Source organism: Leuresthes tenuis, unplaced genomic scaffold (genome assembly GCF_036924035.1).
Source record: "Leuresthes tenuis unplaced genomic scaffold, fLeuTen1.0.hap1 SCAF_2, whole genome shotgun sequence".
NCBI classification, from domain to species: domain Eukaryota; kingdom Metazoa; phylum Chordata; class Actinopteri; order Atheriniformes; family Atherinopsidae; genus Leuresthes; species Leuresthes tenuis.
The window spans coordinates 10,167,792-10,194,663 of NW_027325356.1; the positions used below are offsets into that span (position 1 = coordinate 10,167,792).

At 40.1% G+C, this 26,872-nt stretch overlaps 1 protein-coding gene across 1 annotated transcript in view; it reads left to right on the forward strand.

The window, feature by feature from the left end:
* The window catches only part of LOC140301597 (leucine-rich repeat-containing protein 49), a 31,923-nt gene extending 5,736 nt beyond the window's left edge, over positions 1–26,187 (forward strand). The window contains exons 9-19 of the mRNA XM_072380143.1: positions 1,604–1,747; positions 7,717–7,778; positions 9,553–9,700; positions 11,371–11,454; positions 12,683–12,855; positions 13,271–13,366; positions 19,110–19,344; positions 19,742–19,927; positions 20,833–20,942; positions 23,468–23,621; positions 25,513–26,187. Of these exons, the coding sequence (XP_072236244.1) occupies positions 1,604–1,747; positions 7,717–7,778; positions 9,553–9,700; positions 11,371–11,454; positions 12,683–12,855; positions 13,271–13,366; positions 19,110–19,344; positions 19,742–19,927; positions 20,833–20,942; positions 23,468–23,621; positions 25,513–25,728 (1,608 nt within the window). The 3' untranslated portion in view covers positions 25,729–26,187. The remainder of the gene's footprint in view (positions 1–1,603; positions 1,748–7,716; positions 7,779–9,552; positions 9,701–11,370; positions 11,455–12,682; positions 12,856–13,270; positions 13,367–19,109; positions 19,345–19,741; positions 19,928–20,832; positions 20,943–23,467; positions 23,622–25,512) is intronic.
* Positions 26,188–26,872: the final 685 nt, after the last annotated feature.

The window sequence follows — 26,872 nt, forward strand, 5'->3', positions numbered from 1 at the left end:
TCAATGAATTACAAGTTGCAGAATGAGTTCCTCTCTCTGGCCAGTATTCAGAAACTAGTTTGTACTTCTATTCTGTTTGTTATCGAGTTCCAGCTCTGGTCTGCACTCCCAAAAAGAGTGGAAGCGGGAAAGCATATAGTATTATTTCAATATATGTGAACCTGCAACATATTTCAGATCACATGGAAGTGCCACATTTAACGGTCCAAAGACTCAAAACTTTTCCAAAACAATTTCATACCTTTTCAGTTTATGTTTTTTAAACCTCAGCTAACCCACCCCGTCTTTAAATTCAAGTATCTTGTACTTGTTAATGCAGCTGCAATAATCTTAATGCTTTGTGTTTTGACAGAATCGTTGACCTCTCGATGCCCCTTTAACTCGTTCCTCACATGTACGTGTGCACTGTAGGGAGCAAACACATCATCTCACAGTAACAGCCACTGGGTATTACAGTGAAGTATTTAAAATGTCACAGGTACTCCTAAATATTCTTTTCCAGACACAGAGGTGGAGAAGCAGCATAAGATTTCACCATTGACTGTCCCTTAGCTACACGTTTGTTTTTATAATTTGTAGGTTCAAACAGGAGTCACGGTGTGATAAACAGTAGCTGGCTCAAAACAAGTTATTTGAAACGTTCAACAGTGGTACAAGTTGTTGCTGTGTTATAATTGACTCTGAGGTTATATGGGAGATATGAAAATGGCAATAGTTGTTTCTCTTCCGTGACATCTGACAGGAAGAAGAAAATGGTGTGCACCACTTTTTGGGCCTTCTTGCACCCACAAGATATTTCTCTCTCCATAGGATTCTAAATGGCCTTGAGCCATCTGGTGATCATTAGATACACCACTTCAGTGCAAGAGTGAGCTCTGAATGTGTGTAGTTAATCCAGTCTACCTCTGCATTTCTCTGTATGTAAAAAAACCATTTCCAAAAAGGTTTGAAACATTTGACTATTTCATAAAAAATCATTCTCAGCTAATCTCAAATTTGATGGCAGCAACATGTTTATATAAAGTTGGAACAGGACCATGTTTACCACCTATGTAGCATCTCAATTTCTTTTAACAACCATTGGTAAACGTCTTGAAACTGAGGATGTTTTAAATGGTGAAAGGTCTGGACTACAGGCAGACTCTAATCTAATGTAGTATAAAGCCATGCTGTTTTAATAGATGCAGTAGCGTTGTAGCGTTGTCTAACTGGAACAAACACGATCTTTCCTGAAAAAGAAGCTGTACGTACCTTTTAGCATTGATGGTGCCTTCCCAGATGTGGACGTTTCCACTTCCAGAGGCACTAATGCACCCCTATACTATCAGAGATGTGGACGTTTGAACTGAGCACTGATCACAAACCACATGTTCCCTCTCCTCATGCTTAATGAGCTTTGGCCCACAGAAGATGGTGGCTTCTTCTTTACATGATAGAGCTTTAGCCAGCATTTGTGTCTGGCACAGTGAAAGGTTGTCACAAACAATGATTTCTGGCAGTGTTTCTGAGCCAATAGAAGAAGCCAGTAGAATTTGATTAACTTTATCGAAGCTTTACTTTTTATTTTTTTGTAACGTCTTCCTCTCACTGTGCTTTCATTTAGATCTGCAGGATAGAGAACATCTCTCACCTGAGCGAGCTGCGGGTGTTGAACCTGTCAGGAAACTCCATCGCAAAAGTGGAAAACCTGCAGGGATTGAGCTCTTTGACTGAACTTAACCTGCAGCACAACTGCATCTCCGCTTTGGTGAGCAGCCTCTTTGACAATGAGCTTTAAGTGTTTAGCTCACTGCATGTCTGCTATTCTCCTCCTGCAGGTAAATGTAAAGGCACCACGTCTCTTTTTTAGATTAACAGTGAGGCTTTTGTCCTTACCATTTTTTAAGATACTACTTTTATGTACAACATTTTGAAAGTGGGGAAAAAGGTTGACAACACCTTACAAGATGTTGCTTTTTGTCTCTTGCAACAACTTGAAAGGTAAAAGTTGAAGAGGCTGTTAATTATAATTAGAACAGCTGCAGAGTCTAGAGGTTTTCGGCTGCCTTCACAGCTGAGTATAGCTGGCTTGCTGAAGCTTTGCTGCGTCTGATCCGTAGACCTTTGTTTACTGCTGCATGCAGATGTGTCGACTCAGGGCTGTAATTACCCCAACCTGGTTCCACGCTGTGAACATAGCAACTACCTTCTGAGCTTTTAAAAGTTCCTGCAGCTACCAAAGAAGATATACAGTGTTTTTATCAACTACAATAAAAAAAACAACAACAGAGACATTTTTTTTAGGAGATATGAAAATGCTTTTAACACTATGAAGGTGCTTGTAGCATCCTTCATCTTTCACATTCAGGGTCATGAACTAAACCAGAAAAGCAGGGACATCGTCTTGTCCCTGCTTTTGGAATCCCTCAGATGGATTCAGTTTTCTCTGCTCTGATCACACATAGCAGTTTTTTTTTTACTGTCAAAAGATTACTAACACAGAAATTGTATCAATAGAATCTTTGTAAGACAGTCCATGCTGAAACATATCTTGTTTGTGTTACCCAGGGAGACATAGCTCATTACCCATAACCTCCCACTGACTCTCCGCCACACTGAGAGAGAAACTGGATATTCTAAACATGGAATTTCACTTCACCCTTTTCTATAGTTTTAATCTGATACACAGAGCAGTGCATGTCAAAACAGGCCCTCTCATTTGTATGCAAATCCCCTAAAACCTTCCCTGCTTTTTGGGGTCGAAAATAAATAAAAAACAATACCCGACCCTGTGATTCAACTGAAAGCCTTTACCATCACTCACCGTGTCCTCTGCCTGCAAGCCCTGAGCTCCTAATTATTGGATGTAGGCTAATGTTTTATTTGACACACAGGAGAGAAAAAAAATGCTACCCATCAGCAGTTTCTCTAGTCTCTGTCATTAGTAGTTCTCACTGCCAAGTATTTCTATCAGACAGAGTAAATAACCGGCTTCCAGATGCTCAGATGTGTCCTTTTTTTTCTTAAAAAAAAAGGCTGCCATTGACTTCGAAAACGAGTTGTAGACTTGATCATAACTTGGACTAATGGCACAATCTCCCGATGGCACAGTTCTTCACTCCCTTCATATGAAGACTTGATCGAACTGCCTCTGACATCACCAGAGACAATTTACTTCCTAACCATTTTGGTGCTCTGAAAAAATGACCAGATGTTTATTTTTGTTTTCTCTCCGAAGTCAGCAGAACTGTCTGTTGAACAAATGCACATACAAAAAAAAGACATTATTTACAGAGACATGAAAAGCAACATTTTTAACCGAGCAACAGCAAATCTCTATTTTTTTGTAAAGGTTTTTTGGTGATTGTCTTTTATGGAAGTCTTTATTTTATAATTCATAAACAAAGTAACAAAATGGCATAAAATGCTATAAGAAAAAATAATATGCATAAAAGCTGAGAGTTAAGGGTAAGTTGATGTAAAGATTATGTGAGAGAAGTTATAGGATGGAAAACACGCGTCAGATTAAACCAAACATGCAATATTGTAGATAAAAGTCTGGCTTTTCTAACGAACTGAAAAAAGTTTGACACATTCTTTGTCTTAACTTAGTCTTTACAAAGTAGCTACTTACAGCTGGAAACGTTTGAGGCTGAGCAGCAGAGCTGGAGCTGCAGGAGGAGTGGGGACCGGATCAAACTACAGCAATACTACAATCACAATATCTGCATATGAAATGGAACATCTTGTAATCGAATAGTGGATGTTCAATGTATTTCAAACTAACTATTTCTGGTTTGGTACTCTACAGCTGCAGTCTCAGTCTTTTTTTAACACATTTTTTTTTAAATTGGTGCTATTTAAATCCACCACATCTCATTTCTCTTATGAAGAGATATCACAGTTATGATTCATCCTTTAGTCATTTGAAAGGTTTTCTTTTTACACTTCCTCTTAGATGCGCCTTTCTTTTATACCAATCTTTGTCAGTGAGTAAGCACAGCAATTTTTGGCAGCAGCAGCTATGATTTGTTTGAAGGAGAGGAGCGGTTGGCATGACAAGTTCGCGAAAGGGCTTGTCTTTGTCTTAAGGGCTTAACAGCATCAGAGAGGGGAATGTAAAACAATCTGTAATAAACTTTTGGTAGTCTTATTATAGATCGATTAATTCAAAACATGTAACTATTTAAAGGGTTACTTTAAAGGTCAGGTTTAAAGTAACCCTTCCATGCACGATGTCCACTTGAGTTAAAAAAGTTGAGTTTAAAGTTAAACATAGGCCACTAAAAGACTTTAAAGCATCACGTTTTCTGTTTCTGTTCCTCAGATGCACAATGTCCATTCCAGGTGACATTTCAGTAACTCCTTAAATAATTGGTGTAAAAAAAAAAAAAAAATAGTTCTTTTTATGCCTAAAGATAAATAAAAACACTTGGGAAAAAAAATCCTGACTGAGGCTTTCATAATTCGTGCATGAAAGGGGTAACCTAACTCTTAAACTGCCCGATTTACATATTATCTGGGACTTTAAATAGTAACAGCAAAAGTAGCGATGATCAAAATGTGGAAGTATGACATTGTAACTGTTGATTGTTACAAAGAGAAACTGCACTTAAAAAGCAGAAGATCACATTCCCAGCACAGATTGCTTAGAGAATAGTAAAACATTTCAACTGACATGTGAAATTAAGTGCAATGATTACGATGTGCACTTAATGCTAGAGCATCTGCATTTCCAGTGTACAATAGTGGAGGCCAGATATGTGCCAGCAAAGATCACACTTCAAGTCCATTCAACTGAAATAAATACCACAAAACTCAACAGCTTCCAGTCAGAAAACCCATCAGCATTTACATGTCTGTGTTTACTTGAAAAGCTTTCATGCCCCGATGTGGTGTCCATTGTTGCATGCAACACAGAAAGCTTTGATGAGAGCTTTTTCTGTGTTTGTGGAGCAATGCCTCTGCTGGAGCTCAACGTGAGTGTGAAAAAATTGAAGACACGCAAGCTGTCAGTGAGAAGAGGGCGGAGCCGGGATAAAGAGGTGAAGACACGGGCACAAAGATAAATACACACCCGCAGGCACACTTGCGCACACACACACTGACACACAGAAGCAGCAGCAACAGCACAGCTGCACCCGGCCTCACAACAAATCCTGATTGGTTCTGATCGATCAGGTTGTCCCAGAAAGAGACCACATTGGTTGGCGATTGTTATACAGCTCATCAGCTCAGAGATGACATCATTCTGTCTGAGACAGGGCTGCTATATTTAGACTAAGACTGTGTGCAGTGGCTGCTGTGATGCAGCATCCATACAGAGGACTCTGGGAATGTGGTAGATTGTCAGTACTGGTTAACAATGGATATCGTGACTTGCAGGTTTTTTTTTAATCCTGTCTCTGTCTCTGCAACAAAGAACAGGATTGTACAGTCAACATATGAATTACACACATTCTTCAATTAAAAGCTTTTGGCTTTTTGATTGTTCTCATCAATGCAGTATTAACAAAAAAAATCTCTTTATAATAATTTGCCCATCCATCAGCTAAACATTCTTTATCATGTAGAGGGTTTTTGAGGGCTTGAAGCCTATCAAACTAACATAATGGAGGTTATTTGTTGAAATCTAACTTCAAATATATACTTGATATATGTTTATATATATAACATATATATGGCACAGTTTCCCTTTTGTAATTTTGTTTTTCTTGTCCCCTTTTTGATATTTCATTATGTCACCGAGGAAGCAGTGCAATCAAACTAATGTGATGTGACGTAATGTTGCAAAAATCTTTTACAACAATTTCACCAAAACAGATTTATGCTTCCTTTTTTTTTTTTTTTTACAAAAAATATTAATTTCAATATTTTAAACAAGATTAGTTTATTATTTTAACTTTTGAGTCTGAAAAAAGGGAAAGAAGTACCTTAAAAGAGTTTTGATACAGAAAAATAAAAGATTTGCTCATAGCTAACTTACAAAGGTCTGAGACTTTCATTAAGTTTTTGCAGCATGTTTACGATCATTGTCAAGAACGACCAGGTGGTGCAAATTACAAAGCATTATAAGTCCTCTGATTCCTTAAAGTTTCACCTAGCAGGATTAAATTGGCTCTTCTCCACAGCTGCTTAGAACTATGGTAATTTGAATGATTAATCCCCACAAAGCAGGAGATGGCTATAAGAAGATAACAAAGCATTTTCTTTAGTTTGGTAAATCAAAAGCCATGTCCAACAGGAAAATACCTTCAGGGAGTTTTAGCAGAGAACACTTGCACTTGAATATGTGGATATGACCTAGCATTTCCTGCGTCCTCCTCTCAAAATACAAAGTCAGAAGTACAGTATGTGAATGAACATTTAAACAATCCTTTTATACTATGGGAACACCCCTCCAATTGTTAAACACAGAGGTGGGTTGATCATGCTATGGGCTTGTTTTGCACCTAGTGGTACAGCAAATGACTTCTACAAAAATGATATAAGCTATGTGGACCTGAAGCATTGTTATTGACTCTGTTATGGTTGTGTTGCAGTGCACGGACTGCTCCTGTCATACACTGAGTATTAGCCTTCCTAGCTAATAACCAGGGTGCCCTCACTGGTAAAATTGATTTATTCACCAAATTTCATGATATTGATGAAAACTATTGCACCAGTATTACACTTCCAAACATAAGTCTGTCACTGTTACTATGTAGATACTCACTCAAACACATATGATGAGACAAGACTAGCCTCAAGCACTGCTTCTGATGCTTACTGTGCAATAGTACAAGTAGAAATATGGTCAGCTTGTTGGAAATTACAACGCAAAGTTGGTTATATATCTACGCTATAGTTCTATTTCTATGGATGTGGGCTGTGTGGATTTTTCAGAAATAAAATCTTTCCTACGATGCGATATTGTTTTCTACAGAGGAGCTAGCATAACCTAAATGCTAATGTGTTATTCAAGCAGAGACTGGCAGAAACACTGAAGGAGGGTGCAAGGCGTTGGCTGCAATATGGGTGGATGCTGACGCAGCTCATTCAGACTGCTGCTGGGTGGGTCCTCTTTGCTTCCAGCATGTGCAACACTGGCCGTTCACACAAACAAACGCACGGCCCAGATCTTGATGTAACTGAACTTTATATACCCCTACTCTGGCATATGATTAGTTGCTATGGTTATGACATTGTCTTTGTCCCTGTGTGTCCAGCTGGCCAGCTGCTGCTCTTCACCCCACCCCCTCACTGAAGTCTGCATTGATTTTGTCTACTGTGAAAAGCTTCCCTCACCCCAGTACAAATTTACCCCAGCGACTGTTCTTGCTTGATGAGCTGTAGCACTGTGGCTATCTGCTTGCTGTTTGTGCTGCTGGTTGTGTTTGTGTTCCGGTTAGCATTTGAAGTTAGCCTCCTGCTGCAGGGGATCACTGCATTAGCGCAGCACACACTCTTTGCTCGCCCTCCCCTCCCCCTGATCTCCTCATGCTCTCTCTCTCCCATATTCTCTCTCTCTGTTGCCCCTCCTCTCCATGTGCAGACAAGGCAGCGTGCAATATGTGTGTGTGTATGTGTGTGCATGCGCAGGGTGGATGGGGATGCTGAATGCTAGAGCAGAGATCTGCAAGGTGACTGAGGGAATGGAGAGGGATCCAGAGCTGTGACGATGCAGTGGCCTCTTCCTGAGCATCTTTTTCTCTTCACATCCATCCATCTCTCTGTCTTTCCTCTCCCTCTTTGTAGACTGAGGTGGACTGCCTGCCCTGCTTGCAGCGCCTGTTTCTCAGCTGCAACAACATCGTCAGGTAAGAGTTTGTACTACTTAACTCCCTCCTTCCCGCAGGGCAGGGACAGGAAGGTAGCAGGACAGTGCCACGTCCCCTCCTCTGGGTCTTGGCAGCTTCTGGCACAACAGGCAGAACACACACAAACACTTACAGACACACACACAGACAGGTTTGCTTGAGTGGGCAGTCTCTGTAACCTAGAAAACACCAACCTGATGGGTTCTTTTACTGTCAGTATGTAACATTTTGTTATGAAAGCATAATATTGGTATTAATTACATAACTGAAGGCTTAATTCATGGGCTGCCAAGCTAGGCAAGTGTGTATTTTGTTTGAGTACAAATTTTAACCAGCTTTGCACATCTCTAAATCTGCTCTGTATTTTTTCATTGCTCCCTTCTCGCTAAGCCTAGCAATAGAAATGTCATAGAGTTAACTTGTTAATGCAGCACTGCCTCCTCACTGAGTAAAACTGTAGGTGGGATTTAGGGTGGTACAGCCCCCAAGCCCATGGTCACCTTGTGCTGTGATAGATCTGACCTGACATTTTATGCCAGCCTTGCTGTTCAAGTGTCTGTGTGATTTTGCATCTGATGCACCATCACACACAGAACTGTGACAAAATAAACGGCATCAAATAATCATTTTGCTTTGTAGAACTCTCCAGAACTTTATAGCGTAGCATCTAGCTCCAACTGTAATATTTATTTAGCTTGTTGTCATCATTTGTTCGTGTGTAATTCTTCTCTTGCATTTATTTTAATCTAAACTACTCTTCTGAATGTCTGCGAAGTGAGAAGTAGTGAGTAGAGCTGTGGCACCACATGATTAAGCTACGTAATTTTCAATCACATCCCAGCCTGTACTCGTAGCTCACACATGGCTTTGACATTTACTTTGTATTGGAACTTTTCATCCTGGGAAAGTTTGATGTCCACTCATAATTACTGTATTATTTCACAGTTTTATCATGGTAACCATATCCAAGAGGGTGCTGGTCAATGTGAATAGGAGATAATAGATGGTGCCTTTCTTTATTATTTCTTGCATATATTTGTCTCTATTCTAAGTTTTTATACTATGAGAATTCATAACAAAACATAATGGACAAACCTAATGCATGTATTAGTCTAACTGAACAGTGTTAGAATTTAAGCCTCATGGTATCAACTCAAAGCCATTAACTGTACATGATGGTCTGACTGTCACTTTTAGATGCGGAACTTACTCTAATCTGAAAAAGAGAAAACTAAATTCTACCATTTCCAAGGCGAACTGTAAAAATTTGCTCTAACTGTGTTCACACTGAGCCTCCCTACCATTCAAAGAAATCTCAGGCTAATAGCAGATGCTGAGTTGTGGGTCCACATGTATTTGCAGGCAACTGATTAATCAAGGTTATTATTACAAATTAGTAATGATACAATCTCCTCTGGCTCACCTGCCATGGCTCTGCTTTTTCTCCTGTTGCCCAGGAGGATGTCATAAAAGTGTAGCAGATTTTTTCTGTCTTATCGCCCCAGGAGAAATTGTAGGCGGTTAGATTGCCGGCTAAATTACCAGTTTATCATGGCTTCCTATAGCTCAAGTAGTTCAATTCTTTTTTCAGTACAAGCCTGGGCAAAGGGTGAGACTGTCTCTTATGATTGACTCGTGGAATGACTTTGACCTCAGAGTACTTTATCATAATGCATAATTGTGAAGCATGCAGTTTAGCTGTATGAAAAACGTATGCCTTGTAATGCATCGCTTTAACTCACAAACTCCTCTGCAATGCTTTTTTTTGGTCTAGTTTTGATCAGCTAGCCTGCCTTGGAGAGTCACGCTCCCTTTCTGAGCTCACCCTGGATGGGAATTCTGTAGCCCTGGAGACATGGTACAAGCAGGCCGTCCTGCGCTGTGTGCTTCATCTGAGACAGCTGGACATGAAGCGCATCACAGTAAGACAAGCCTGCTTAAGTTAGTCTATGTGAGAAAAACTTGCCACTCGCCAACTGTGGCCAAAATGGATTTTTCAGGGGATTTTATGTGAAAAATCTACAAGAAATAGTCCAAATTGGAGAAGTGAAAAAAAACCAAAACAATGTATCTTAAAATATTCTAAAAAGTAAAAACAAAAAAGTGGTATGTGCATTTGTATTCACTCACTTTACTATGAAGCCCCTAAATATGATCTGGTGCTACCAGTTACCTTCAGAAATCACAAGGTCACATCAAGGTCCACCTGATTTCTGTTGCTCATCAGTATTCTTACTAATCAGCAACAGAAATCAGGTGTAGCACATGAACAGAAGTAAAACTCAACAGAAAAAACAAAGGGGGAAACCCAACAAAAAAAAATCAGGAAGCAACCAAAACTAAAAAAAAATCTGTGGCTGTACAAAGTAGTGACGTTTTCTTTTTATCAGAAAATTCTTGGAATTAAATTTCACTTCAACCATTTGGACTGTTTTTTCTATGTTTTTTGACATAATTCCCTCAGCAGCTAACATCTTTGTTCATTGTGCTTTATCTGAGATGAAGAATCGAGTCATATATTAATCATATATTTGTCTTCTATTAACGACACAAACCAGCTTTACATGTTGTAAATTTACATGTAAGCGTGAGTGTCCAAAAAAATGTCACAGTTAAAACAAAACTCACTGTGAACCAATACACACTCCCATTCTCCATCAATCAAACATTTAATAGTTAATGTATATATTAACAATGCTTTAGTATTAGCTCTCTGACACTGGCCCAGGATTCATCATGTTCTCTGGCAACACGTTCATCAGGGACTAACCTATGACATCAAGATGGGCATTTGCATTCTACATGTTCTGAGTGAAATTTGACAAGACAGTAATTTTTCTGCTAACACATGAGATCATTGTTTTTAAATGATGTGAGCTGCAGTTAAATATCAGCATGCTTTCAGAAGCTGTCAAGCAAGGAGCATCCAGGTCTGAGCTTGTATTTTAAAGGAATCTGTGAGTACCACACACCTTGCCCCCAAAACATAGTTCTGATATAGTGGAAAAAAATTGACACTCCAATTTCAGCAATTTTCATGTTTTTACTTGATAATCAACACCCATGTGATCAGGTTTCAGGTTTAGCAGGTGCCATGATATTCAGGGTCTGTATAAACTCCTCAACTGTTGATTTTTTTGTCCACTGACCTTTTTATCAAAGGCAACTCCAGCTATACCAAATCTATGTAAATCTCTCCCATCTAAGTGAAATCATTGCATTCAATCCAGTGTGGCTCGCATTGAGTCTCTGTTGAGCTGACTAAAGCATCGTCTCTGATAGCTCGTCACAGACAGCTGAATGTCCCCCTGTGCTTAGCCGGCACATGCAGATTGTGTTGGCAGCATTGCATTCTGGGAGTTATGGCTTTCACCAACAGCTGGGCTCAGTTTATCTGAGACTGAAAATCAGACTGTTAATCCTGTGATGCAGCTAGCTGGTGTGAGAATCTCTCCCTGCCACTGCAGTGGTCGATTCCTGGCGAAGAGAGGAGTCATCCAGACAGCCTCTTTTGTGGTTCCCCCCTCTCTATTGAATAATTCAGAACTCATGAATGGAGCGACACTCTGATTGCATCAGCTATCCTTTTCAGGACGAGGATCGGCGCATGGCAGGTGTACAAGCTCGAAAAGAGGAGGAAAAGAAGAAGGAGAGTTACAAGCAGACCATTCATAAGGTACCGCTCGGATCTGCTTTGCTTTGGTTGTCTTTATCTGCCTGGATTCAGAGAACACGACACAGTAAAAAATTAATAGACATCACAGCCCACATTTCAGATGAATAAGTGGGAACTAAAAAGCATCAGAGCCTTTTTTAAAAGCTGCAACTGACATTTTTTACGTTGTTTTTGGAAGACTGAGGAAGTTGTCAGAGAGATTCAAACTACTTGATGGAGCTTTGATGACATCACATGTTCAAACATTCCAAAGTCACACCATATTTGTAATTAGATCTGATTTGTGCTAAATCTTACATATGATTTCAATTCAGTGGATTTTTACTGTGTTAGGCACTGATAATGATGGTATACAGGTTCAGGGGTTTTTATTTGGAAAGCAACTAACATTTTTGGCCTCTTGACAGTGAACGAAGTTCCACATTTATTTTTTTCTTGCTGTAGAATATTTACGTAATACTTAAGGGTTTTTTGTTTCAATTTTTGTGTTTTATTGGGTCATTAAATATACTTTTTGAATGCTTCATTGACCCCATTTTTTTTATTAACGTATCATCAGGTCTACATTACACAGCAGCCTTTGGGAAGAAGGCACCAGGGAGGGCTAATCTGTCTACAGGGGCACCCTATATGTATATGTGTCCATAAATGTGTTTCTTTAAGTGTTCTAGGACATTTTGTCTTGCATATGCATCTGTTTTGCAGGATGTGTGATCATATATGTGCCAAAGCACCTGCTGTGTCTTTTACTGAGAGATGTACAGAGCTCATTGTCCCTCAGTAACCTAACTCTTGCTAATCCCTGGTGCTGAGAAAAAGTTATATTGAATGTCCTAGCGATGGGTTCATGAGGGTAAAGGCTCTCACTATTAATTGACTCAGCTCTGTGTCGAGGAGTGGCGCATTCCATAGTTAAGCATATCGAAGCTATACCTGAGCCAAGAAAAAAAATCATAGAAATATAGCTCAGAAGGAGAAATGTTCTCTCTTGTGGAGAGGTTTAATTAGTAACTACTGTTATTAATGTAGTAAAAGGAGCTAATGAATTTTACAATACAATTTACAGTTTCAGATTTTATATGTGCATATGTTGAGGTGTTTACAAAAAGATCTATTTGATAGTTTTTATATTATCTCTGTTTTCCTGTGGCGACGTCGAAACACACATAGAGATCCTATTTGCTTATTTTAAACCCTCTCTGTGTGTGCATGTGTTCTTTCCATCAAGGAGAAGCGGCGTTTAGCAATCCGTAATGCAGCACAGCAGTGGGAGGGCGTCAGGGCCGGCTTGGAGCTGCCAACAAATGGCACCAAGGAGGAAGTTAGTCCAGAGAACAGCCCTGCTCACAGCCCCGCACAGACCAACGGCCTTGCGCAGGAGCCTTCTCCAGATGAACCAAGGTACACACCACATGACCCCTGAGTTATGTCGCATTTTGTGAAGCCACAATTTGGCCAAAGCAAACTGTGTGCCATGGGGAGGAATCCAGGGCTGATGGGGTTGTATAAGATTATAAGATGTATAAGAGCTGTAATCTGGTTTATATAGCATTGTTTTAGACATACTAGCAGCTTAGCTCTGGGGAGGGGAATGCCTTGTTTTGGTGCAGAGTCGAATATCAAAAAAGGAGGAATTTCCATGAATGAGAGTCTAAATTTCTTGATAAGTAAATAACACAGAATGTCATTGTGTCAGTGTGATTCTAGTTAATACAAAACGTTTTGGCTTTATAGGATATACTTTTATCTCCATGTGCAAGCTTTGTGAAAGGAATGATTTGTATTGCTGCTGAGGACATTTGTATGTTTTTAACAGACGGGTAAGCCCAGGTTCAGGACCGGAGCGACCATCAGGGGGAACGGAGAGCAGACTTCGTACCAACAGCCGTCCAAACAGCCCACGAGATCCCAAGTAAGGCAAAATGCTCTAATGGTCCTCTCTGTCCGTTAGATCAGAGGTTCTTGCTGCACGCAGTAGATTCTCATTATGTCATAAAGTGTTTGGTTCCACTCCCACCTGCTCAGGAGACATTTAATCTCCACTGTTATTTGGCTGCTCCTGACATTGATATTTCATGCAGTATTTCGAGCAGCTTTGATTTCTCAACAGATGTTAGAATGGTTGAGATAAAACATGTTGTTAGATCATCGCAGTAAGAGACTCAGCCCCTGTAAGAGCTTATCTTGAAATATTCTTGAGCAACACGGTGACCTCTTTACATACTTCAGGGGCCTGTGCATTAATTGCTCATTCTGTGAGCTCTCTGATTAGCAGCACACGCATGTCTGAGATGTCTGCGACACTTTTGCCTTGCCAGGGTTTATAACAAGATGTTAGAAGGGCTCTATTGTGAACTTCTAGGTCTGATATTCTCTCCTACACAGATTGTGATCCAGGTCTGGATGAGTAATGAGAGGGAGGGCTGAGATGAAAATGTGGGCTGTGTCAAGAACTATTATTACATGTTTAAAAGACGGCCTTTCCTTCCTGCACCAGGATATGAAAACTGGCCTGAAGCAAAATCCTTCAGTGGCAATAGCTTTCATTTAGAGGTCCTATTGTAACTACAGTGCTGTTGCTTAACAGGTTGAGGTGTAAAATGAGGACTCACGCGATTCAGTCCAGTACTCTCTAACGATTTGTGAGTTTTATTACTTTGGCTTGCATTGTATGACAAAATACCGGGTGACTTTACAATGCTTGGCAGCACTAACTTGAAATAGAAGCAAGATCTTTGACTGAAAGGTCAAAGGGTTAAATTCTCAAAATGAACAGTGGTGGGAAATGTAGAAGCTGTTTTGTTGAACAGTGTGTGGGTTTATAGGACGGTTGTAATACTTACATAGTGTAGTCCAACTCAGATGGCTGCTGAAGTACTATATGCTGAGAGAAATTGCACCATTTTCCCCCATAGAGAGCATAAAGGGTGATGATATATGAACTTTACTCTTTTTTGAGTTCCGTGCATTATCATTCTTTGTTGACTATCTCACAGCATTACACATCAGTGGCCAGATGCATTAAAGTAGTAGTTTCCTGACTAAACCTGTGTGTATGCACACAGGCAGAAATTTGCATACATATTATTTTTGCTTTATTTGTTCAATTTTTTTCGACTATGGGTCCCTTTTATTAATCTCAATAATCAGAAACTATACACACATGCGCAAATCGGATTTCAACTCTACTTTAGTCGTAAATGGACGTGTCCCCTAAAATATAATTTGCATATTGTGATATTGTTGTCTCACAACTAAATAGGCATGATTTATGCATCTATCCATCCATTTTCTATACCTTCTCAATACAATTCATGGTTGCGTGGGTGGTGTCAGTGTCAGTTTTATTTGGTATCACGACCAGAAAAAGATCTGATTAATTAAAAAAAAGAACTTAAAAGCAATCAGTTCTTTAAGTTCAGAGAAAAGAACCCTGCAGAGGTAGAAAATAAACTGTTGGACTGTAAACCAGCGGCCAAAATGTTCATCACCTCCCGACAAGTCCTGTTTTATCTGCAGTAAACGCAGCCTGTACAGCACAGAACAGAACAGGAGGGAGACAAAGATGTATAAATAGATTATGGTTTGTTTGCTGTCTTCTTAAACAGTGGAAGCCTACGGGACAATCTTATGCCTGAGCGATCTCTAAATATTTGTTTTCTTCCTAAAATCTCATTAGGGAGGTCTTCCACAGCTATTGGGCACGATGCACAGGTGCAGTTATTTATAGCAACAATTGACAATGAGAAACAAAATCAGATTGAAAAAAAAAAAAGAGTATAATGAGCTTTTTTGTTTGTTTTATGGTAACTTAAATGACTTCTTTCTCATATCATGGATAAAGAAAATCATTTGTGTCACAAGAGGGTAAAAAAGAGTTTGCACTAAATGTAGGTCACAGCTTTGTGCAGAATGCCAGAAACAGTAGTGGTTCACAACAAAGTTTTTGAAGTTACATCCATGGCTGGTGTTCTACTATTACATCACATTACAGTTGTTGTATTATGTTACACTAACGTGGTTTCATGATAAAACTAATAATATTGGCGAAGTTTACCACCTTTCAGTTTCAGTTTGACAACTCAAGCATTGTTCGTCACTTTAAACGGGAGGAAACAGAGACTTTTGTGATTTCATGTTTCTAGTGTGGATATTTCTTTCCCATTTCTATTCTTGCTCTGTTACTCTTTTCTACAACTAAGCAACCAACCCTCTGCTCCCATTTTACCGTGGAACATACAGGCTCAGTGTACGCAAATAGTCAGGTTTTCAAGCTTTTTACTTTAGAGAGAAACTCAAACTTGTCTGGATGGAAATTGATTTCTTTAAAAAACTTCTACAAAATGAAAACTGTATCAATGCTTGATTCCACTGAAAGGAATTGCAGGATTTATTGCATTGGTGTCTCTGTATAGAGAAAAAGCATGATGTCATCTCTGCTTGATAGGAGCCGCAGTTTGCTAACAAACTGGAATGAGAGTGAAGTGAATGTTGACGCCAATTTAAGCTCACTGAAGTTTCTTTTTTCCGAAAGATTAATGGGATCATAACTTGTGCCATTGCCAAAGAGTGACTGCAATGTGGGCCCAAGTTATTCCATTCACAAGCAATTAATTCAACCTTACATCCTTTAGAGATGCAAGAGGGGATGCACTGCAATAGAAGAACGATTAACCACAAACCCAATACTTGGTCACCATGTGAGGAGATGGACTGGCCTTTATACAGCTTATACTTAAGTAAAGAGAGACTGGTGTTGAGATGGCAAACAGGTGGGTTTTCAGCCAAATACATTCTGAGCACTGGTGGGAAATAAATAAAACATGAAATCCTAAATCAACACAGGGTGTAGAAACACTTAATGTTTACAGTCTGAAGGGTTCTGCACTTGTTTTCACTTTTAATGAAATGATGGAATGCTGTGTTGTATCAACAGCTCAGACAGGCAATTGTAGACATGTGCACAAACTATGTCCTGGGGGGGGGGGGGGGGGGGGGGTAAGTTTCTGAGAGATGTCAGATGTCATTTATAATTGCCCCTGTAGGATTAAGTAAGATATTCATAACTGAATTACATTCATAGGCTGATGATGCCTGAGCAAGATCCCTGTAACTGTGGCAGATTCCTCACTTCATCATCCCCACCTTGTTCCCGTCTTCTTTCAGCACTTGTTGGTGGGCTCGTGCCATAATGGAGTTGAGGACTGCCTGGTAACCTTTCAGCTCTAATTATGGAGGAACAATGTGTGTCACGGTACAGAGTGCATTGATGGCACAGTTCCAGGTGCAGAAGTTGTTCTCATTCTTTATGTGACTTATCTCCATCTCCTGCACCACTCCCCACCTCCTTTTGATTTACTGCCTTTGACAATTCTTTATCTTGGAGGCATTGCATATCCTGACTTTTTAAGTGCCTCTCAGTGTCTACCGCCTCCCGGTCTTGTTCCAGGTTTTCGTTTGCGTGTGCTTGAAGCAGGACACACTTGGGCTCGGCAGACTAGAAATGTATTCACTGCCAGTCAGTTGTAGCTGCGTTCACAAAAATAATCTTGTGTTCTAAGTGTGTTGCCTTGTCTTTCAGTGTCCACTTCGATTTCCTAAGTTATTACAGTACCCAGGAACAAGAGTAGTTCATGTTGTTGTTTCAGGTCTGCACTTTATAGATGTTTGTGTTATAATTGTAATCTTTAGGTAAATGCTTAGTTCCTTCAGGCATTAGCAATTGGTAAAAAAATACTGACAGCAGGGATGACTCTGCCATGTCATATTCATTCCTTTTAATGCTTCAATGGGAACCCAACCATTTCATACTTGGTTTGCATAGTGGTAATAATCATAGACAGTCATAGACTGAATGCAAACCCTCGAATGATGTCGATTTTTAACCAGTGTGTTTACTTACAAACACTAAGGCAGAAAAATGTTTTTGTTTATGCTTCTGATGATATTCTGAAGAAAAAGTGGCTGCCTCCAAGCTCTGCAAACCACTTGTAATTGAAAAATGACATATAAATCTAGTTGCTGAGTTATCTGAATTAAAAAAAGTACTTTGTCTAATCTTTCATCAGATCAAAATTAACCAAAGACCAGAGATGATTCCCTTTATTCAAGAATAATGTAGAATCCCCAAGTTTGGGTTGTGAAACTTTATCTGATTCACCTGCTGGGAAATCCAACTTGTTCAGGTGTTGTCTTTGATTTTTCTCCAGTGGGAGATCGGAAATTGTGAATACAGCCTCACCCCAACCCAATTCTTGTCTTAACCCTCTAAACAACCACAGGTCATATACAGCTGGTCATGTCTAAGGGTTGAGGACAGCTCATTAGTTTTTGAAAATACCGTCTTTTATTGAGAAACACTGAAAAGTTCTGCTGTCTCTGTGTGGCCCTTTGATGGACTGGGGACGTGTCCAGGATATACCCTGCCTCTCGCCCAATAATAGCTGGGATGGGCTCCAGCCCCTCCTATATTGGAATAAGTGGATATAAAAAATGGATGGAGGGATGAAAAGTTCTGCACATCACTGAGCTGTTTATTGAAAAGTTTTCAGGCCAGTTAGATGAATAATTTGTTTGTTGTGTTTTATTGGAAAGCGTAATGTGTGGTTGATGTTCGTGAGAAAACAGGAGGATCTTGACCCTCATCTTCCAGAGCCCCATTTACTTAAAGAGACCACACACAGAAAATTTCCCACTTTATGGTCTAACCTTGTCGTGCACTTTGCCATCTCCCGAGGCACATTGACCATCCACATTTTTAGACAAGAATGAATGTGTTAGCATAAGTTGAGGCCAATCCAGTACCCATAACCACAGCTTACACATGTGATGTGGTCTGGTGGAATATTCCATAAGGATCAATGGTGAGTGAGCACACGGGCCATCATTGTCCTTATTTATCAAAAGAGTCAGTTGGTTGCTCTGTTGATAAAGTTTCAAAATAATTAATTTTTTCTCTACATGAGTTTGGATCTTGGACATAAAAATGTTTTTAGTTCTACAAGTCTTTGATAGGATTTTTGCCAGAAATGACTTTTCTGCAGAACCCTACAGTATGTAGGGTGTGCTTGTCCTCTGCTCCTGGTTCACTCACCTTCATTCAAGCAGACTTGCTCTCAAAATCAGTTTCAACAAGAATCTTAGATTAAACTTCTGTAATCAAAGGATTAGTCTTCTAAGCACTTTGGTTTTCAGTTACAGAGTGATTGGGTGAGTTTGAAATATGAATAGGGGTAATAACTTTGTTGGTGGGAAGTTAAGTAGCGTGCAGCCAGTTGCCATCTGATGCCCTGCTATGCTTAAAAGTCCCCTGAGTGTCAACAGACCAAGAAGGCTGGGCACATGGGCTCAGGCAGGGAGATTATGTCTCCTTGAGACTTTCCCAGATTCTCTACTCTCACGACTTTCTTATCAGGAAAGGGCACTTCAGCTGTTGTGTTGGAGAATAGAAAGAAACAATTAGGCAAGACAGACTGAACACTGACTAAGCCTGTGAGTGTTCTCTACCTTTTCCTTCAAGCAGCTGTATGCACAGCAATTATGCCTCAAGTCTTCACAAGGCTCAAGTCAAGTTTCACAAGACAACAAATTCTGTGCATTCATACCAAGACTTACCTACAAGTGTGCTTTTGTGTGAATGTGTGCGCGCTTTTCAGGCTTGTGGAGTCAGGGAGCGGCAGTGTTCAGAGCTTGTCCTTGTCTGACAGTCACCTGGCAGAGCTGGATGGAGACACCTTGCGTTTATTCGGACTTGGAGCCCTGGAGGCCCTGGAGAGGGGCTGGGGTGTTCAGACCGCCGGTGCCGTCACTATCATAACCTTCCGCTACATCAGCTATGACGCCATTGTACCCACACTGCCGAGAATTAGGGTCAAGTTCCCAAATCTGTCGGTGAGGCCCAGTGTTAACATAAATTCATCGAAAAGCAAGTTAATTTTTTCATTTAAATGGCAGGTTGCAGTTTAAAAACAAATCAGTGATTTTAGGTGCAGAAACATCTACCAAGAACTAGGTGTGAAAAAATATTTTTATATAATAACTCAGAATACCCATTTAGACTTGTTTTAGTGCCAGAGTTTTGTACATGTTAACAACACAGCTTGAGTTTTGGGTAGGATGAGAGAGCAGCCATGCAAGGGCTAGTTTGAAAATAAGAAATATAGATCCCCAATACCTTGTCAGCCTTTTCCTTTGTAAGTCTTTGTATTTGCCTAATCAATAGTGACTCACAGGCATGCAGAGTTAAAGCTTGATGTACCGGGACTACAACTTGTTACTTTCTCCGTAGCATCTGATTTTCCTGGAAACCAACATCAGCCGTCTCCCGCAGCTGGCGGCCCTGGCTCAGGTGAGGCGCCTGGACCAGCTGACCGTCCACCCAGAGGGCAACCCCGTGGTCAGTCTGGCTCTGTGGCGCTCATTTGTCATCTACCGCCTCTATCACTTTAACCTCCAGAGGATCAACGGCCAGGAGGTGTGGACCAGTTTAACTTTTAATGCAACCTCCTACTGTGTTATGTACTATGTAGTGAATTGCACTTGTTGTCATAAGTTATATAACACAGAGTTTGTTTGGTGGGTGGGGGTGGCAGGTGCTCATATATTTGCTGGCATTTATTAATTTAAGATGAGAGGATGGATACCTCTCTCCTGGCCTGAGTGCAACAGGTTACTTTTGCTCACTTTAGAGACGACAAGGGGAAAAGAAACAAGTCATAAAATTCTCCTATTAGCTTCCCAAAAATGTCAACTTAAATATATTTTAGATACACATTATAAAGTAGCAGACATATATGAGATACTTTTTTTTGTCTAATACGACTCAAGAAAGATAAAGTATTTACTCCTCAGAGTTCCTACTGTTTGACATACAGTCTGTGTATCCTGGAATGTCTTACTTGGGGATATTAATCAGAACATGACCTTAATATATATTAAGGTACCTAATACTTATTATATAATACTACAGACTTTTAGCCTTATTATTATTATCCTTATTGATCTCGATCATATGGACAAACCATATGCTCGATGGCGGTATGGTATGAAAAAGTTGATGAATGGACTTGGTCTCAGTATCATTTGCAAAGTAAATCATTTGGTGGATAGAGAGAGATATACATCAGATCATACAACAAATAATTCCTTTTAGACTTGAAAAATTACCTTTAAATTAGCTCAGACCTGCTCTCAGCTTCTGTTTAAATACCTTAATCCTACTTGTGTCTGTTAAATGTCCCTAAAACACCACAGATGACACAGTTTCACACTTTTTGCTGAACCACTAATTTGTGTGTTGAGATCCACCTGAAAAAGCAGGTATCAGTGAAGTATCCTGTGCTGTGTGTGTGTCTGTGTCTGTGTCTGTGTTGACCTCAGGTGACCATGAACGACGTGATCGCAGCAGAACGAGTGTTTGGAACTCTTGGCCACATAGCAGCCACCGAAACTCCACGTTGCCGGCTCCTCCTGCTGCTGGAGGAGTCCAGGTGAGAACTCGATCGTGCCAGTGTCAGCTGTGTTTTGGACTGCGTGTGGTGTTTGTTTAGATGTATCAAGAATGTTCCAGCTTCTGAATATGTAGACTTCTGTACATGTGTTTGCTTGCCTGTGTGCAGCATTGTGCGTGTATACATTTGCGTGTGTGTGTGTCTGGCACCAAGGAGCCAGGACAATTACACTGTGTTTCAGGTTAAGGGTGGGTACTTGGCACTTGGACACAAACATTCCTCTGACTCCCCGAGCCAAAAAACTCTCGCGATCCGTCACTCTGGGTCAATAATAATAAAAAATGATTCTTACAAAGCAAAAGTCAGCTGAACTTGTCACGCACAAGACCGCACAATTTTCCGTCTATAAAGAACTCCTTTGTAAAAGAAAGAGAAAATTCCTTTTACCATATTGTGAACTTGCATCATCGGACTCATCAAAAACGTATGTTGTGTTCGGTTATGATGAGTGAAAGAAATTAACTGCTCTGCAGGAATTACTCCATGTAACGAGGACACTGGCAGTACTGTGTAGATGTAAATTAGGCCAAACTTCAGTGGAGTGGAATAAAGTGAATCTTTAATGAAAAAAAAAATCCCCTAAATCTCTGAATGAAACTCGGTTAGTATTATAGTGTTATGTCCACATGTCTGTGGGTCATCCTAAGTTTCCCTTTCAGAGTTATTTTGAAAAATGAACTACATCTGGCTCTAAGCTGCATCTCATCCTCTTAGTTGTGCACATCCTGTGAAGGAGAGATAATACAAAACTACCCAAGGCCTATCATTATTTTCACATCATCATCACCTAAATACTATTATCTGGATTCAGAATCTTTACTGCATGCATCGTTTACAGCTATTTGTTACAGCAGATGGTAGGCTTGAGGTCTGATTTCAGAAAACCTTAGTGCTGTAGATGGTATTTAACACAGTAAAGAGTATTCAGGTTGTTTTTTGTTTGTCTTTTTTTGCACAAGTGCTTAAAAAAATCTCAATGGGCAACCACAATGAATAGACTATGACAAAGTCTTGAAGAGTTCATGTTCCATGTTTCTATTTTTGGCGTTGTGTGCGGCTGCATTGTTTAGTGGGTTGAAACCTTGTTGAGGTGTCAGGTTTCCTGCACAGGTCAGTGAGTAGAGAAAGGCCACAACATTCCCATGGTTCCCACTGGGATACAACTACTGCAAGGTGTCCTGGATATCGCCCGGTCTGTGGCTGTAGATAAAAGCTTCCGCACTTTAAAATTGATGTCATTAAATTATTTTAGATTAGACAAATTTAGAGGAGTTCATTGCATATATTAACAGAAGGAGCACCAAGGAGAACTAATTTGATTTTTCAGACACAGATTGGGATCCACTCAGGCTAAGATCCATCTCAAAAGACTTTTATGTTGCATGTAATAGGACTGTTTTCATATTCTGCTGTTACCAAAATCATTTCTAAAAACAACTGAACATTATGTTCCCCATTAACTTCCCTGCGAGACCTTTCCTTCTGTGTCTTGCATCAGACTGGTCAGATGTCAGAGGGGCACTACCACCAGTCAGTGTATAGTTTGTTCTTCATTTTAAAACACACTAAGATCCTCCCTTCATTCTGTCGTTTTCTCCTCTCTCTCTGCCTGCAAGACTGTACAGTACTTGCCACCAGAATTAAGCATGTTGTGCAGCTTATGATGTGTTTATTGGATACAGATATAACTATACTGATGTTACTCATCTGCTTTCATTGACTGTATATTTACAATGTTCTGAATTGTTCCCCAGATGCATGCTGGGAAAGTTCCTCTCTGTAACTTTTAAAAAGCTTTGTTTCTTAAAATGTATTTACTCTGTGGGATTTTAAATAGACGTTGTTAAAACTGCATCATAAGCTAAAGGATCATGTTAACTTTTGGCACAAACCCAAAATATTGATGTTTTTCCTCAGATTGTAATTTATTTTCTTGTACAGTAACCATTAGGCTCACTTTGGCTTCTGCTAATCATTTTTACACGCAATAATTTTCAAGAAATCAATTTTTTTTTCACTGTTACAAACATTCACACACAGCTCTCACACGTCTTCACAAACAATATCATCGTGTGAGGAATGTTTGCCTCCAGCCTCCTCTGAAAATTTCAGCATCCTGGCACTGACCCGCTGAACATGTTGGTGCAGAAGTATATCACTTCTTACTGATACGCAGCTACATTTGAGTTAGTTTACATCATTTTAAAGACTCACATTTTGCTTGTGTGCTACAAGAATTAAACCAAAAACCATATTAACACTTGGGCTGATAGAGGTTTGAGATCTCTGTGCAGTATCTGCTGTCAATAATGATGGGTTTCTCAAAATTGAGCTGCTATTGTTTCTCAATTTAATAGTAATAAGGAGACAGTGTTATTTGATGGATTGGACAGTACACCTTTATTACTTTGGCTTCACCACTTGCTGCCCATGCTTCTCCACAGCTGTCTGTGTGTTTCTTCACTCTGCCACACTCTTCTCTCCTCTCTGTTCTCACCCCAAAGGAAGCGGCAGCTGCAGTTTCTGTTGGAAGGGCGTGGCCGGCGGGCAGGGCTGAGTCCAGAGGAGCTGCGAGATAATGGGAAGCTCCTGGGCGAAAGCCTGAGCAGAGCACTGTTTAACTACCCAAGCAGGGACTGCAGTGCAGAGAGCCCCGAGGTTAGTCCTGTTTGCTTCACAAACACCGTTGTTTGATTAAACTTAATCTAAGTTTGAATGCCATTTCAAACGTCAGCATCTGTCTTCAGACAGCCAGCAAGACCTTGTCGAGCTGCAGAGTACATGCTCACTGTATTTTATCTGTATTGTGTGTCATTTATATATTATCTGTCCTTCACAAAGAAGCACAGCAGGTTGCTAAAAAAGGGCTAAAATAAAACACATGCAGTAATCAGAGAATGAATCAGGTTCTGGTACTGATTAATTCCACTAACACACAGGCCATCAGACACTGTCAGAGATGATTCACCACATAACATCCACTCTCACAGAGTAGTGGCACTGGATCTCGAAGGTCTTACCATGTGCGTTGTGTGATTTTTTTGTGAAATGAGCAATGTCGAGACAAAATGTGACCTGATTTTCTACTATAGTCTGATTTCTAGTTAAAAAAAAAATAGAAAAAAGAAGCTGTTCTTCACCGCAGTATTTTTTTAAGACTACAGCATCAAGTACAGGTAGTGTATTGCTTATTGCTAAATGAGATCTAAATCTACTATCATATATACTTTTCATATAGTGGAGGTAGCTCTTTAAGTTAAGCCTTAAAGTAAAAAACTGCTTGACTCAAACATGGAAAAAACCTGACATGAACAAGGACAAACCTGATACAACATGAATGATGGTGAGGATCTGACAATGAACATGAACAAACAGCGAGACTAAATACTATGGAGGGTGATTGGTGAGTGAGTGCAGCTGATGACCAGACCAGAGGGAACTGAGGAAAAAGGTGAAGACATGGCTAAACTAGACATAAATTTCAAACAGAAAACATGACAAAAAAAGCTAAACATGACAGAGATATGACAGTTTCATCCTGTTTCATATGGAAGCAAACTGACTTCCATCCTCTGTGGATGGAATGGAGCAACTGATGAGTTCATGCAGATGGGACACTAGTTTCAGTTGGGACATGAGATCAGTTGCTTTTGCTGTACTTCCCCCTGTTCAGGTCTCCTCTTACACTTTGTTTACTTGCTTTCACTAAGTTGTGGGTGCACATATTTTAAATGATAGACTTTCGAGCCACATAAAAGACCAAAATTTATTTAAATCAGGATGGGATTCTTTGATCCATAAAAATAGACCATATAAACCATGTACATTATTATATGCTAATATCAAGTAGTGTTTGTGTAATATAAGCCTGAGAAACACAATCTGCTGTGTAATAAACTTTGTGTCCCCTAAACTGATTATGCAGCTGGCTGATAGAATATAGAGAAGAAAGTGCACGACAGATACATCATGGCTGGAGATGTTGATAACTGCAAATTGAGCTTTCCCCTCTATTTGTCAAATATAAAAGCAGTGATGAGCAAAATGACAATTAGAAGCATTTATGTGAAAATTTGTGGTAAAACCTTTTGTTAGAAAAATTAATGACAATCTGTTTTAACTGACTACACACTTAATGCTGACTTGCTTTTACACATATTGAATGCAATCACATGTCAACAGGAAAAGGTATGTGAGTTCTAAACTAACGGCATCAACAAAAGCTAACAGGAGTACGTAAGTCCAAGATGACAGTAAGCCTGAACTAAACCTCCTTAAGGAGGACTTCAGATAAGGACAGACTACCTCTTAGAGTGGCTCAGTCAGAGCCCAGGCCATAATCCATAGAACTAGTAAAGAATGAGCTCGAGAGAGCTGTTTACATCACAGATGTTAACAATGTGGCAGAGTTGAAGCAGTTGTATTAAGAAGAAAGGTACAGATCTCCATGAGAAGATTTCACTGACGTTTTTCTATAAGCATTATAAAAGTGTAATGATTGTGTTGCTACTTTTGACTTAACATTAATAAGATTCTGTTATCTTTGCAGGAGGGCTCTGAAGAGTCATCAGAGCGTGCTACCATGATAGAGCAGTACCTCCAGGAGTTGGTCCAAAGGGCATCAGACACCAATCTGAAGGGCGAGGCTTTACACAAACTCTGGCCGTCCATGTTTGCAGAGATGGTGAGAGACTGTGTGTTGGAGATGAAGGACCAAGCGGCCTTCCGCCAAGCCAGTCTAGCAAAGCTCTCTGAGACCAAGTGAGAAGGACCAAAGGTTCGCTCATAGACCACACACACATGCACACACGTGGATCTTGCTTACCACTGCTTTTTCCATTGTAAGCTCCATCTATAACACATCATCACCAAGAGCTTTCATCAGTTACCAGTCGGAGGCGCTTTCTTGAGACGGATCTAGACTATTTTAAAGATGTCTGAGGAATTGTCATGACAAGACATCTTGACTGAATGTAGATTTTCACTGAAATCACACAGTTTGATTCTTCAGAGCTTGGACCTGTTGTATTTTATCAAAGTTAAAGGGACTTATTGACTTGTGGTGCGTTGTCATCGCTAGGGATCATCCTCTGCACTTTGAAAGCCTTTCGATTAACTCCTTGTAATGTCTCAATCATCAGCCAAAAATGACCAGTGTCCCTTTTCTGATCTCTTTTTGTTTACCACTGATTTTCTGTATTGTACTTAGTATTAAAAGATTCTGCATTAACACAGTGTTGGTGTGCATTGTTTGAATGGTTCTTTTCTTTGTAATGTCGCAGCAGGAGTGACGGTGTCTGGTCTTTCAGGTTGTTTTTATCTAATGCACAAGCATTCTCCTGTCTATGAACATGAATCCACCTCTTAAGTCTGTCATGTCCTTAAGGCAGCCTACAGCTGATGTGGAAGACAGCATTATCCACGCCTCATAGGTCGCTGCTCTTCTGTAAGGCAGAAGCTGTGTGTGTGTGAGTGTGTGAGTGTGTGTGTGCTTAGAAGGGCCTGAAAGCTATGAAGGGTCCTCTGGGTGGTGTGAACTCTGAAGACTGGAATGCCCCTGAAGGTGTAGAGGCTTCACCTGTTTTCTCACATGTTTCTGCTCCCCTTTCTAAAACCACTCCACAAAAATGGTTTTAACCCTTATTTAATTAGGCACATCGGCAGAGAACACAGAACCAGCCCAGAGGAGTGAGTGCAGGAGGACGGAGTGTCAGACGGCTCTGCAAACACACCAAGGACTTGACAGGTATTGCTGTCTCATGTCATTCATCCCACTGGAAATCAGAACTTTGCTCACAGGTATTTGACTTGAAGCAGACACAAACATCAGGTTATACTGTAAATGAGCTTTTATGTTCTCAGTGAGTTCTTGTTTCCTTATTTTCAGCAGATCTGCTGACCAGTAGCTT